The sequence below is a fragment of the Patiria miniata genome, unplaced genomic scaffold (assembly GCF_015706575.1).
Source record: "Patiria miniata isolate m_02_andy unplaced genomic scaffold, ASM1570657v1 HiC_scaffold_22, whole genome shotgun sequence".
In the NCBI taxonomy this organism is placed as follows: Eukaryota; Metazoa; Echinodermata; class Asteroidea; order Valvatida; family Asterinidae; genus Patiria; species Patiria miniata.
In genome coordinates, this window is record NW_024037061.1 from 16,812,788 (window position 1) to 16,828,733 (window position 15,946).

A 15,946-nucleotide genomic window follows, 5' to 3' on the forward strand; every position below is an offset into this window, starting at 1 on the left:
GTTTCATTGTTTTCTTCCTCGAAACGCCTTATATTACAAAGAGTTACCACGCAAAACCAAAGCGCATTGTAGAGGGCTGGTACATTTCTTTCAATACGAAATCGTGCATCATAAACCTCAATGTACAATAATAAAAATAATATTTTATTCGGAAATTCACATAAACACACAAGTACAATGAATACATAAAATTGGATATTAAAACAAAGGAATAAGAAACGAAGTAAACACTGCACACGAAAGACAGAACGTGGACAGTGCAGGGCTGCCAAGGAGATAAACAAAAGTGAAACAAAACACTGTCGCCAATAAGGCGTCTCTCCAAAAGCAATGAATGAAAGGTTTGCGGAAACACCATGAGAATGGTTCAGGAAAGAACCAGAGGTAGTCCTATATAGGCCTGAACTCCTAAAAAAAAAGAACACCCGAAAAGAACCAGAGGAAATGGTTCAATGTACAAGTTCTTTTATGGACCACGTTAGTTACATTAATGTTGTTTGTAATTTGGATGCTGTGGTCACGTGATGCAAACTTTCAGCAAACTGTTCTCTTCTGCGCATGTGTATCTTCAAAAATGAAATGTGATTGGTGTAAAAGTGGTGACATACATGGGATGCAAAAGATGCTGAATTGTTAGGGTTGACGGTTGCCAATTGGTATGACATCATGTATAAAAATTACTTAATGGCATACTTAGTCTTGCACACTAAAAATGCTACAAAAATAGAATAACTTAAGTATACAGAGGTATAAATTACATGTACGATAGTAACTATATAAAATGCACATTTGTGTAGAAAAGCAAATTAAAAAAATATTTTAAATTAACAGAAACAGGCATGTGTATTATACACTGAACCGCACCACACACAAGCTCATTAAGACCTTAAATGATAATAACAATTATTAAAATACATGAATCTTAAAATTAATGTGGCCTGACGTTGCGAACTTAGCAAGTTCTTCTTCAGAGGCTAAAACATTTTTTTTTCATTAAATACATGATTAAAAGGAGGGAGTATCAAACGTCATATACCCAAAAAAGAAAATGTCAAAGTGAACTTCTACCCTTCAGCCTTACCCCCCTAAGGATACAACACAGTGGAATGCCTTTCTGAAAAAACTGTGTTTCATAACGCACATCAGATGGCAAGCCATTCCATATCTTATTATAGGTGCTGCTGAAGAGAAAATACGATCTCCTGTAAGGTTGACAACATCTTAGTCTTAGGATAATCTAACAATAATCAACCAGTGCATCTGAGACTATACGATGATGGTTTCTAACTGTAATGAGATCATTAAGATAATTAGGTGCCAAGCCATAATAAGTATTTAAACACCAGTATTTAGCAAAATCTTAAAGTCATTACGGAACTTGAGTTATTAACTTGAAATTACAAACACAAGCAAAGACAAAAGACAAATAATGTGGACGGACCAAAATACGTCTGGAATGTGTTGATCTTGTCATGTTTCCAATTGCTTGTCTCTAAAACTATCAATTCCGTGTTCTTTCTCCTTTTTCAGAATGTTGCTGCAACTCAGTAACTTCGATGGTCACGAGATGGCGCACTTTGCCAAATAAAAGCCAGCGCTGAGTTTGTTCGCCCCTACCCCTCGTGACATCTGTAGTCTTCGTCCACGAGTGGATTTGTTTTATTCCCCACCACAGCCGGTCCCTGAAAAACGTGAGTAAAGCCGCCGCGGCGGTGATGTCGTTGTCAACAAGCTGAATCAAATCAAGTTTTGAGAACTTCGGCAGGGTCACCCGGAAAATTCCGAGTTCTTTTCACTTTCAATATTTCGTATTTCTGACAGCGAAGCTGCAGTGGATGACAAAATTATTGTAAGCATTGATCATAAATACCAAAGGAAAGGGCCTCCAACTCCCCTTCTTTGTGACAGGAAAAACATTCAAACAAAAGAAACGGTCCCCAGTGTCATACAATGGCTGAGCAATGAGAGCCTCGGTTGTGCAGCTAATTTGCATAATATTTTATTCGTTCACGAGTGTCAAACTGTTTTTGTTTTTATTTCAAGAGCATGTGGACGCCTTTCTGCAGCAACTGATAGCTCCCCGCCTTGCTGTGAGGACAATGTTTTTTTTATTTTTGTTTTTTTAGTTTAGAGTTTAGTCGGGAATGCACGAAGAACTATCAAGAACAGTGGCCAAACTAGGGGGTTATGGTACGCCCCCCCCCCCCCCCCCAGGCTATCAAGGGATATCCTTATCAAGGAGTTTACACAGTATCTTACAGATGCAGATGCACTTGGATAATGGATAAGCCTACAAGAGAAATGTTGCGGGACGGTGATTAAGATACATTTTGATTTAGGATAAAGTTATTGCTACTTCTCTGAAAGGGATTTTCCGGGAGTCAAGGGAGCTATAGTGAAAGATGATTTTACTATCATTTCTCTCAAGATTATAAACATTTGGAACCACAGAGGTCGCTCTCGAGGTTTTACAGGGCAACGCAAAAACACACGTGTGCATGCGACCAATGGGATCTAGCCACGGCACGGCACATGAACCTTGGATAGGCATCGCCAAAGTGCTAAAAACGAATTTTTTTGTCTGCGGCTACGGATGTCTAAACAGCTTGTCAATGTGAATCTGAAGCCGAGTCACACAAGCCGTAGACGTGTAGTGGCTTGAAGCTCGAAGGACCGCCGATAGAGGTCGCTCTTCACATTTTATTCAGTTTTCGGCACTTGATTGATTAGTTCCTCGAGCTAGCTAGCTAGCTTGGCTCATCAGCACGACAGCAGGCAGTTTGGAACCTCAGTATTTCTCCCAGTTGTTACTGCGTCTGCACGTACGTACGTCCACCGAACAATTATTCAGGTCGGTCGGCAGACCTGCATGAGCCAGGCATGGCGTTGGATTTGGGGAAAGTGCTGGTTGTTTTGAGCCTGTTCGCTACGGTGATTGTTACCGGCGAAGATGCAGGCGACGGAGCTCGTTCAGAGGAAAGGCTGGTCTTCTCTGGCAGACTTGAGGTAGGCATGATGACACCGAGTGTTTTTAGTCATTGTCGTGTCATATTGAAATGTCTTATGTTTCAGGGTTGACGCCCAAATAGTGCTTGGTCTATCTTTGTGTAAGATAGCACCTTGCCTTGGCTTGCAGTGTAGGCCTACTCCTAGAACTATGAGGCTCCACGTAGTGGAGCCTCATACTAGTTCTAGGAGTAGTGTAGGCCTAGGCCTACATACACAAAGTGAAAACGAGTTGAGTGGCTACTGTACTGAATGCCAATTTTTAATAAACGCAGTGGCTATTGTTACGGCAGCCCGTAACGCATTTCCCATTTTCTATCGTAACGGTAGACTGCAACTTTTATAAAAACATGACAAGAAAATATAAAATTAGAAGGAAAAAAGTGAATTTGAACGTTATGAAATTCGGACTCTATTTCCCTTTTAAAAAAAATCCTCCAAAGCCTCAGGTTAGAAAAGGAAAAAAATTCGAGTGTAAAACTGAGATTCGAACCCGCAACCTCGCGGTGCAAAATCCTACCCTCTATCGACTGAGCTGTCGCACTGCTCGCTAAAACGTGTGGAAACAAATAATTATATACCTGCCTGCGTATCAAAAAAGTATCGTAGAGGGCGCTAAACAACGACTGCCGTAACGATAGCCACTTCTTTTAATAAACTTAAAGTTTCATACTTTTTGCAGGCATGCATTGTTTGCAAGTATCGCAGTGGTTTTAGTAGGCATTTGAAAGCAATTTCTTCAGTCTGAAAAAAAAATGACGGAAATTGGAATAAAAGATGGTTCAATAAGTAAATACATGTACTTGATGCTTTACGATACAATAGTATAGGGCTGGGCATTTTCGAATAATATAGTATTTGATTATTAAAACTTGAATTCAATCAAATGTTAGAATATTTGAAACACTGCAGACAAAAAAATAAATAATACATACATGATTTTGTTAACATATTTAAAGCTCAATGATCAAGCAAATCCTGATCAGTGGATCATTTACTTCCTGATCGATACATGCACATTCAAACCAAGGCGTATGCATGCACTTTCTGACTGGCATGTGCAATATCAAATTGGAAAAATACTAATCTGGATATTCAATGGATGAGCGAATATTTGAATATTCAGTACATTCAGCACAGCCGTTATAACAAATCAGTGTCAGTATTTGAAGAGAGATTAAAAATGTACAGTTCTATTGCAGGGAAAAAGTATTAATTCTGTCTGATGTTCTTATTTTCCAGAGCTGCAGTGGATGACAGCTGAACCGACTGCCTGAAGTCAAGGCATTTGTAACCCATGATCTGCCCCTGTAGTATCCTTTCATGTTATTTGCAACAAGTTTTTAAAGTTGAACAAAGAAACTGACTGGAGCGGGGTTTGAACCACGACCTCCAGATTGCCGTGCTGGTGCTCTACTAACTTTGCTGTCTAGCCCTACTGAGTACTGGTAGTTCCCCATTTTGTCAGTGTCTTTGTTTAAGGGACCCCAGTCAAAAGCCATGAATTAGATATATATGCCATGTAGCCAGGGATCACGCCCAAATAAAGTCACAATACTAGCAACATTAGCAATGCTGCACACTAGGGAAATAGCAAGCGAGGATCACTCAGAGAGGATACTGCATTTTTTTTCACAAATATTTCAATTAACCAACGAAGGAAACATAGGCCAAGTTCGGGCAAGGACCATTAGTCGACTAGTGGTTCATTTGTGATGTACCTTACGTCTGCGCACTGATAACAAAGTGCGAACGTCTCCAGTCAACGCAGGTCAAAATGTCATCGCAAAACTTCTGGATCCTGGCTCTCTGCTAGCGTTATGAATGCGCGCGGCTATTGGTTACCAGCGAAGCAACCAACCCCAGTAGGCTGGTTCCAAATAGTTGACTAGCGTAGTCAACCACCGTCGACTAGACAGAGTTCGGGCAAACGTTAGTTAACCATTTGTCAACTATAGTCCTTGCGCGAACGTGGCCATAGTTGTCGACTGAGACTTTAGTGCATTGAATTGGAATGTCCTGCCATGCAGATAAATGTTTGATCTAGTCAGGAACTCATGCCATCTGAAACACTGTGCTAGACATTTGTTTCTGAGCATTTCCAGCATTGGGCCTATGTGAGAGCATTTAACCAGTTCGCGCCGGATGATGTGTATACACGCAAAGGTTTTGTGATATTCGGAACGGATGATGGATAAACACACAGGCATGACAGGGAGCAAGGCCAGAAATATCTGTCAATAACCCGCTCACAGTGAGTGAGGCCGGAAGTGTGAGTGTGCTGCCCGAGGGTCATGGCTTCAACCCGCCTGGCTTGAGGTCGAGTGAAAAGTAATCCCACGCCTCGTTCCGTTCTTGTCAAAATAATCCCGGCGTGAACTGGTTAAGAGCTCAGTGAATAAACCTGAAAATGTATTTTTCAAATGGTATACATCATATATTAATATATTTCTGTGGAGGTGGTGTGGCGATCCACCACAGCAGCATTTCATGGACTTGAGTCTGGCCCAATCGCTTCGAAGAGAGATGGGCACTCCGTTCCTGTGAACACAGGTTCATCCCCTTACATATTAGGCCAGAAAAAAGCAATAGGTCTGCATCTGGTTTCCCTACCTACCCTATTCTGACAGCCCTTACCCTAATTTTGTTATGGGAAAAATGGAAAAAACACCCAAACCATCAATTTCTACCGTACCTTTTACCCTTGACTATACGCAGACGCCTCCATATGATCGTACACAAAAAATTTGGTAAAAAAAGAAAATTTCCCTACCTACCTACCCTATTTTCAAATGCAATGTAATCGGAAGCAGAAGCATTTTTGTTTGGCCTTAATTGTCTAGGAGATTACATACTAGGATTTTTGGAGCATTTCTCAGAATCATTATTTAGATGGTTAATTAACTCTGTCATGGACATTACTCTTCCTCTGATAATATTGGAATTGCTCACCTCCAGTTTTGAGGACAAAAGTCCTGCTTTTAAGCACCACTATTGATTCACAATTTCACCATGTACACCAGCGTTTCAGGTGGCAGATCTCCAGACTGAAATATATGCAGTGACAGACAAGCACAATTTAAAGGGTATAAATGCATCTAACCCTGACTGGTGTCTGGAGTATTTAAAAAAAACAACACCCCCCCCCCAAAAAAAATAAGGAGAGTGGGGGAGGGGGAAGTAGGGTGGGGGAGGGGGGAAAAAGGGTGGGGGTGGGGGAGGGGGAAGCTCTCTGCACACTGCCTGCTGTATGCTGATGTGGCTTAACCATCAGCACGGCCGTCTGGCAAATTGAAAAAAAAATGGGGGGGGGGGGAATTGGTAAACCTCCCCTCCCCCATATAACCTACACCGAACAAGGAAGTCTGCTTGATGTGTTTGTTTTATCCCACAGATCAGCAATTTTTCAAAAAATGTTTAATTTTTCTTTTTGATATTTTTTGTTTCAAGTTCATTTGGTCCCTTGACAAGAATTGTGGAATAATTTTCATTTATATATCCACATTATCAGATTTGTTTTTACACGCATTCTTTCGGTGAGCAGAAAAGTTATTAGAAAAATACTGAAGCAGGTACTGTAGCACTTCAGTGTCAAAAAGCTCTCAATCATTTCATAATATTTTAATAAGTTGTTTGTAATGAGTTGTGAAAATTCTGTTAATGTTAGGGTTGCTCAGTCGACCTTGGTTTAGTATGCATGGTACTTATGTGAGCACTGCACGCAGACGTACTACTCAGCATAGCAGTAAAATTGAAACAACCATCTGGCTTTAATGTTTACATGTACATTTTTTGTGATGGATATTTTCGCACTGGGGAGACGTGAATTCAATATTGGGGTGTTTGCTTCACATGAACGTAATTTTATAAACACTGCTGGCTTTTGTTATGAATTGAAAATGCAGATTTCAGTTGTCATTGAATGTGTGAAAGGAATAGCTCTGGTTATTGGCCAGAAACGATCTACAAAGCAGTTGGATGGGATTTAGAATATTTTCAGATCTTTCACTGTTTTTGAAAAACAAATGGAAACTCAGTCAAATTGTGTACTGTAATCTGAATTTTTCAGCTGAAAAGTGACTACACAGTGTATCGGCTTGTTCATTTTGTCTCGATATGTGTATATGTCTGGAATTTGAAGTATTCAAATAACTAGTGCTCTCGGTTTGGGGGATAGACGGTTATTAACATATTGGTAACAATTTTGATCTACCACTAGATACATGTACATGTAGTACAGTGGAACGTCGCTAAACTGAACATTCGGCTATAATGAACATTGTCCTTGGTTCCCTTTTAATTTTTTTTGTTCAAAACGTACCGAACATTGTTGTTGAAAAATGTCAACAGAAGAGCGAAAAGTGGCTATTATTTCCCCAAGGAAAAGAGGGGGAAAGATACCCGTTGCTGTAGGTAGTAAGCTCAAAAACTGTGTAATTACATAAATCAATAGTTGGCACATGTTCAAAGTCGTCTTTCAGTAACCACCAGGGCATGTTATTTATTTTTTGATAAGTTAGTTCCGGAGCACCGGCAGCTTAAAATCGCTATACCGAATGATTGCTATTCTGTGGATCCCGCAATGTTTGTTATAGCAGCGTTCCACTATATTGCCACAGTTATTCCTTGAGTACAATTTCTGAATAAGTTGCCTTAAATTGAACCAATTTTCCTTAACTAGAACCTTCCTTTCCAGCCATAATATACCTTTCAAGCACATTGGTGGGGCAGATCCTGATTTACTGCTGCTAGACAAGGAAGGCTCTATTATTAAGGTAGGCTCAGTGTTTTCATAACTTCAGATTTACTTTTGGGTAAACGTTTTTCTTTCAGTTTTGGTGTTTTTATCGTAGCTGGTTTTAGCAGTGAAATGTCAAATGAATGCGAGTAAGGATGATTAGCCTCCCAAATTATTATAATTATTGTATGGAGTCTGGACTCCTTGCACAGACAGTAGATGGCATTTTTATACCACTCTCGAAAGCCCCGTTGGGAGGAGCACATGCGTGTACTGGTTTGTGCAAATATGTATTGAAGTATATGCACAACTGATTTTATTCTCAGTGAGCTCAGGGCCCAATTTCATAGAGCTGCTTCAGCAGAAAATTTGCTTAAGCACGAAAAAACATTGCTTAGTAAACTTAAGTTACCGGCCAAAACTCTATGTAATGTACATTGCTTGTGACTGGTATTTAGCTGTTGTTTACTTAGCATAACAATTGCATGGAGTTTTGGCCGGTAACCTGATTTTATTAAGCAAGACGGTTTTGTGCTTGAGCAAATTTTGTGCTTAAGCAGCTCTATGAAATTGGCCCCTGACCAGTTGCGTCCTCACTTGAGTGTCAAGCGCCGATGGTAATGCGTTCAAACTTCCATTCCAGTGGTCTCCCCCAGCTCTCTCTTTGCAGATGTTGAGGGGGTACATGTACTTGCGCACAGAGTCCATTGAAAGTTATTGGCTCTGTTTCTGAATAGAGTGATTCCATTAGGCCAAGCCCACTGCCTATGCAGGCAACATCAGATGCTCTTCTCCAGCGCCACACTGCATAACCCAGCCACACGTCCTACCTACATGTACATGTAGTGCACTCGTGTCAGTCTCACTCATGTGTGCTTGGCCGGTATTAAACACAATGTTTAAGACCGGTTGGAGTCTGAATGCTGATGATGACCCTCGCCGAAAAAAAATCTAAACTTTTCGGTCCAAAAGTCAAAACAAGTCAAAATTATAAATTTCAAACGATTTTGTTCAACAATTTTACTTCATGTTTTTCGAAACACCCCTCTAGCTATGCTATGGTATTACCCTCTCGCGAGTAGTTGTAAAAAACTCCTTATATGGAGATTGGCCCGCACTTACCGCGTGATGTGGCGCAGAATGCAGCTATGCCAGTGTAGTGTAAATTTAGGACTACGAAATACTGACTCACTGGTAGTATTGCACATGCCTGCGTGAGGATTGTGAACGTTCAACCAATAAAACGGTACTGGCACCGAATTTCATAGGAGTCCAAAGTTCATGGGACACTGGAAAAGTGTCTAAACCAGCCAGCCGGTCTTTATTAACCGTTTAAAACCGGCCACGTGACAGGCTCTCGATCAATAGGAATGGGTAAACTGTCTTATGTATTTATGAATTAAATATGATAAATGATTTTCTTTGGTAATTACAGCGTATTGGTCTTAAAACCTTCAAGCGAGCTGAAATCAACGACCTGTTTGGTAGCTTGGGCTTCTACAAAAAGGGCTCCAGTGATGAAGAAGTTCCTGAAGAATTCTTAGAAGGACCCTACCTCCCCAAAGAAACAAAGGAGGAGGAGGAAGAGCCTGCTGAGGATACTGAGGAACAAAAGGATGAGCTATAATGTGCATGTCGGGTGGGTTTTCTTATTTCTTTGAGTTATTGTTTGTCTTTTTTTTGTTCCAAATTGCAATTTGCCATTCATGATGTTAATTTGATAAACTCAGTACGGTTGCTTTTGTCACATAACCTTACAAATTGGTTTCTGTACTTGGAAAAGTGTGAAATCTTGTTTGTTATTACGCATTGTGTTCAGTCGCCTGGTTACTGTCATTGAATACAAGTAGCTGTATTTTTCTTTAGTGACGTGAACTTTTTTATCTTGAAATCGGGAACATTGAACATTTCAATCATTGGGTTTAAAAAACAGCATGTTGTATCCCCTTGTTAAATTAGTATCTTTGTTCAATACTAAGTTTTGTTCAATACTAACAACTTTGAAAACTCATACATTTCATGATATTGATTTTTAAAACTAATTTTGAGCATGTTAAATTTACTCGAATATATATAATATTCGTGTATCTCACTCATTTTCTGCAAACATATTTTTGTATTGACTATCTGCCACTCACCACTGTTTTCATTAGCTACATGTGAACGTCAATAATAGCAGCAGCAACGGTAAAATGTTGATAATATACAGGCGTAGGTGCTTTAGCAGCATATGGACCTGTCACACCCTTAAAACGAAACGGTTTCATTGTCTGGTAAAGAAATGCTTGAATTTCCAATTCTGGATGCAGTTTAAGCCATGAACTTTGACTGAAAATAACAATCCGAGACTCTTGCAAAGTGGAGAAAACAGTAATTAAGAGAAGTTGCGTGCACAAGCGAACAATTCTCGAAGAGAAATTGTTCTATATCTGGTTGGTTCTCTTCAGAAGCAATTCTCTTTTTTAATAATGAATTAAAAAAATTAGCCGAAAAGGGAAACTGAGTAGGCGCAGTAAAATAATTTTTTCGAAGTTGAACAAAGAAATTGACTGGAGCAGGCTTCTAGCCCCACTTAAACAAAGACATTGACAAAATGGGAACCGCCAACATAGGGCTGGATAGCTCAGTTGGTAGAGTGCCGGAACGGCAATCCAATGGTCGCAGGTTCTAACCCCGCTGCAGTCAAATTCTTTGTTCAACTTTAAAAACTTACATAAATTCACTTTGCAGAGATCTATCTGCCAACATCTCCTGCATTACACTGAATATATGTGTGTCACTGTCTAGGGACGAAGCAACTTGACTACATTAAACAGTAAGCTCTGAAATTTCATAAAACAAATCAGTGAACGAATGCAAATGGATGACCATTTGGTTAATCATAAAGATCATGATCAAATTTATACACGAAGCAATACTTTTTTTTACCATAATATTACTTTTTAGTACACTGTATGTACCCACTGGCAATATTGCATTTGGGATTCATGGATTTTCAATGGTATGTATTTTTTCGAAATTTTTAAATTTTTCGAAATGTTGAAATGTCACTATTTTTGGAAGGAAAGCTTGTCCAGAGCAGTTTTTGCACATGTGTTCTTTGGATTTGCAAAGGCTTCAGCGTATGACGTCGGCCACCTAAACTGATCACCAGAGGGTGGCTGACTGACGAATCAATCTGAAATATTGCAAATGCGGAGAAAAACATCAAAAGCTGGCGGGACTTGCTTTTTGTGATGGCAATATAGGAGTTAGAAAATAAAACCAAACTTGGTGTATTGACAAAACATGTTTCTGTTTACTTGAGCTTTGTTATTTAGTGATTGACTCGTGTAAAGCATATCGTGTCAACACAACACACGCAGCTGCAACTGAGTATCAGATAAAAGGAGCGTACGTGTTTTTTTGTTCTCACATTTGATTGGGGAGGCTGGGGTGGGGTTGAGTGGCATATGTAGAGTCTATGTAGAATACAACACCTTTGGTACACAGACAACCATATTTTTGCCTTTAGGCCATATGGTATTTTGCTTTTAGCAGCCATCATTGAGGTGCTATAAAAAATACATATATTGAGTGGCTCAGAGTGGTATGGGAGGAATATTATCGCAAGGTAAAATCTGGACTTTTCCATTTCGTGAGGCGAAGCCGAGTGAAATGGAGCGATAATATTCCTCCCTTTTCACAATTTAAAGCCACTCAATATTTGTTTTATATAACTGACATATAGATCCTTGTCATTTGATATATTTGAAGTTTTTATTTCTGTACAAAATTGGTGGAAAATGTATTTCTCTCTTCCAAAGCGCGCCTTCTCGAAATGTTTCAACCCGACTCTGTAGTGCTGGCTCTTTGGAACAATACGCGCTACGCTCAACACGCACACCAGTATGCATTTGCACACAAATACCGCGTCATGGAACAAGGCTGATCCTAACTGTTGAATAGTAAAACCCATTGCCCATGGGCGAATGGGACTTTTTGAGCCCCGGCGTGAATGGGAGCAATAACGTATGTCACATGATGTCAACCGGTGTGAGTCCCAACAATCAAATGACAAGGATTCTGTATGAAACAAAAGTTCGCACTTCCAAGATGGCTGCAATAGAAAGCATCTATGGACTCGGTTGTGTAGGAACATTTGACGGTGCTGTGTGGCCTGCCTCAAACAGCCAAGAGCAAGATTGAGCGGGGACTTGAGGCCTCTTCACAATAGATAAATTTCGGGGTTGACGCAGGGTTGAAAACATGCAGAGTTTCACACTTGAACATTTTCAACCCTGGGTCAATCCTTAGATTGATTTTGCCCAGGTTGAATTGTCAACTTGGGTTGAAACTTTTGCCAAGGTTTGAAACAGTAGTAACCGAGCAAAATGTGCTCAGTTGGCAATGATGCAGGCTTGAATGTGGGGTTGAAAATTAAAAAGTCAACCCGGGGCGGCACTTGATTCAACCAAGGTTGAGTTCAACCCGGGTTGAGAGGCTCTTGTGTGTAAAGCCTTAAGGTAAACCATAGTTCGACTAGGTTCACTCAAACACTGGTTGGTTTGAGTGCTTTAGTCGAGGATTTTGGAGTGTGGGGCACAGTTCATGGGGCAGTGTCTGGGGCATGGTTCCATACTGGTTACCAATAGCGGCACGCATCACAATGCACAGTGGGGAGCCAGGATCAAGAAGTTTTGTGATGACGCTTTGACCAGCGTTTGACCCGAGACGTTTACACGTTGCAGTTAGTGCACAGGTGTAAATTACAGGTACTTGCTCCAGTGTATTCGGACATTGTGTGCTCTCACTGGTTCATGAAGTACAATAATAATAAAAATAATAATTAATAATAATAAACAGTGCTTATAAAGCGCTTACAACAGTTAACTGGTGTAAGTCATATTGGTTTACAGGCTGTAAAATAGATGGGTTTGTATTGTTTTCAGGTTGAAGTAATCAAGGCCATTATTTGTGCTTGTAGAATAAGTGTATCCTCTATATTCTCCTCAAAGAGCCGAGTGTTACTGCTTTTAATTTTGCAAATGCACCACAGACTGTAGTATTGATCCCCTAGTAATGAAATTTGCTTTCGGAATATTTATTGATTCCAAAAGTCTGTCAAATATTGAAAGAAATGCACACATTTAAATTTGGCATGAAAGTTATTGCCTTGTGTCATGGCCTAGCAGTTAAGAGCACCGGACTCGTGCTCTGGTGTTTCAGAGGCAACAGTGGCGTGGGATCGAGCCCGGGTCCGGACACTTGTGCCCTTGAGCAAGGCACTTAACCATTATTGCTTCGTCCTTCCGGATGGGATGTTAAGCCGGAGGTCCTGTGTGTTGTATAAGGCCTAACGCACGTAAAAGAACCCAGTCACACTTATCGCTAAGAGAAGGGGTTTGCCCCGGTGTTTCTGGCCTCCTAGTTATACTCCCTGTGGAAGTCCTTTGGAGCAGAACCAACCAAGTACCAAGTAGTGATGGAAAACACAGTTATGCACTACCGTATATCTTTCATTTGTTCAGTAAACCTCAGACTGTCTGTAACAAATTTATAACTCGGATGAAAAGTAGAAAAACTAGAAATGGTTAATAAAACCACCTTTTCTCATTTATTATCAGTCATTATACAATCCTTTAAATCAATACTTCAAACATCTGTCACTGCTGGTTAGATATTTCTATTAATATATTAATATATAATGGTAAAAAGTTAAGCTTTTGTTACGGTCATTATTTTGTAAAAAAAAAAAAATCCAATATGTGTGATACACAAAGCAAATGCCAAATACACGATGTACTCATGCCCTTGATCTTATTAAGAGTAAATACAAATTGAACATCACTTTAGAAATTACTAATGCATTTTGGGGTGGTGGGGAAAGACTCGTCCTCATAATCATACTTTCAGTTCTCTTTCATCTTTCTTCCAAAGTCATAAAAAGTTATTCTTCCGCTAAAATTTAATTTTTATGATCACATGTCACCAATTGTGTTGCCACTTCAGAGATGCCACTTTTCAGGTTTTAACCTGAATCTAGGTTTTTCGTTCAAAAATGTGACAAATTAAAAGAGCTAGATTTGGTTTGAAACATCCAGAAAACACATTTTTGAAAGGGGTAAGGGTAGTTTCCGGTTTTTTTAGTAGTGCTTCAGGCTTTTTACTGATAGATTTGTAGCATCTCTGCTACTTGAAACAGTTAAATTTGGTGTGAATACGTTCAAAGCCCTATTAATGATTACATGCTGTACTTTTATACATTTGCGATAATTGAGGCCTTATTGATTTCAGTAATAATCTCAATCACAAACCGTCTATAAAAATATTATTAATATATGCAATATTAAAGTATTACTAATATTAAAGTATAATGCAAACGTATACGCAGACATGCAACTTTTCCTCGGATCCGCTGATTTCCTCAATTTTATTTCTCAGGAATGCCATTACAAATAAAAAAAAAGAAACACTGTACAAAGTCTTGTGTCGTTTGGAATTTCCTCGTTTTTTTTCCTAAACTCCCAGTTGCAAGCCTGTATACATGATTTATCAAGCAAAAAAGCTCGTTTCTAGTCCCATTATTGAATCAAGTAAATGTACAGGCACTTTTTTTGGACTTAAATTACATTACAGAGCTCATATCAGAAGCTTGCGACACCGTCACAATGTCTGTATCAGCTGCCGTTGTTGAGGCCCCTTACATGACACCACGTGTATGACTGCTTCCTGTCGTCTGACCAAGCATGGTCATGTGACAGGTCACGTGAGGGCCTCAACAATGCTAGTTGATAAAGACACCTTGACTGTGTTGCAAGCTGCTGATGTTAGCTCAGTAATTTAAGTCCCAAAAAGGCACCATACTATTTCCTTGATACATGAGGTATTTGCATTTTCTATTAAATATTGTTTTGACTGATGTTACAATAAATGTCTGATTGTCAGTAATTCTAGACAGAAATATACTGTAAAATACAATTATACCCCTAGAGATCCTTTATTGGAGGGGTCAAGAGAATGCAGACAGAAATAGACATGGTTGCATTACACTAAACGTTTGTTAGTTTGATTGTTCTACTAAACAATAGAGTACAGTTGGTTTTACTAATAATTCATAAATACCTAAGACAGTTTACCCATTCCTATCAGTCAAGAGCCCTTCAAGTGGCCAGTCTTGAACGGATGATAAAGACATGGCTAGCTGGTCTTAAACACTTTTCCAGTGTCACATGAAATTTGGACTCCTAAAAATCCAGTGCCTCTTACCGTTTTATTGGTTGAACGTTCATAATACTCACGTAGGCATGCGCAATACTACCAGTGAGTCAGTATTTTATAGTCCTAAATTCACAACGCAATGCCCCAGGTGCATTCTGCGCGACGTCGCGCAGTAAGCATGACGCGCGCGTCAATCTCTTTATAAGGTAAGGAGTTGTAGAGGGACATTCAATATTATAGTCATAGGGGTGTGTGATACAACATGAAGTAAAATTGTTGAGCAAAAAAGTAAGCAATGTCTAGTTTTTGACTTGTTTTGATTTTTTTTACCAAAAAGGTATTTATGAATGGGTATGTAAACGTGTGTTCGGTCGGTATTAAACACTCTGTTTAAGACCGGTTTAAGTCTGGATGGGCGATAATTACCCTCGGCTTCGCCCATCCAGACTCAAACCGGTCTTAAACAGAGTGTTATAATACCTCCCAAACACACATTTTTTCCCTTATTGTAGATTCCAGATCACCTTATTATACCATGCCATGTTGACAATCAAATGTTAATACAATATAATATTCACTCTCCCTAACATTTTATTAATATGACCAGATAATGAACTTAAAAATACTATGTAAATCTGACACCCATAGTTATAAAAAAAAATGGCTAGTCCAGGTCCTCCACCTTTCGTTATTCTCTGCCATTACTCCCAAACTATTAGTAACTTAAAACTAACACAAAAATCCTTTCCGAATCCTTCTTTGATGGGTTTTACAAAGCGATTCATTTTTATCAGTTTCATTTCATTAAAACAATTGTTTCAAGCAATTGAGTAATTGATGCCTGAGATTTTAGTTTGAAGTGCAGCATTTGCTCAGGCTAGCTTTTTTTCTCTCCTTTCAGGTGGCACAAGCTTGAATCAGCCCTCAAAATCAACACTTCAAACTAACCCATAATTTTTTGTTTCAGAGCACCCTCATGTTTTTATAAAAGTCATTCACAAA

General features: G+C 39.4%; 1 protein-coding gene across 1 annotated transcript; it reads left to right on the top strand.

Moving 5' to 3' along the window:
• The first annotated feature begins 2,713 nt into the window (after window positions 1–2,713).
• On the top strand, window positions 2,714–11,033 carry LOC119730562 (selenoprotein M-like). The gene is made up of 4 exons (XM_038203538.1): window positions 2,714–3,006; window positions 4,249–4,319; window positions 7,703–7,781; window positions 9,180–11,033. The coding sequence occupies exons 1-4, from the start codon at window positions 2,881–2,883 to the stop codon at window positions 9,369–9,371; spliced, it is 468 nt and encodes a 155-aa protein (XP_038059466.1). The 5' UTR covers window positions 2,714–2,880; the 3' UTR covers window positions 9,372–11,033.
• The last annotated feature ends 4,913 nt before the right edge of the window (window positions 11,034–15,946 follow it).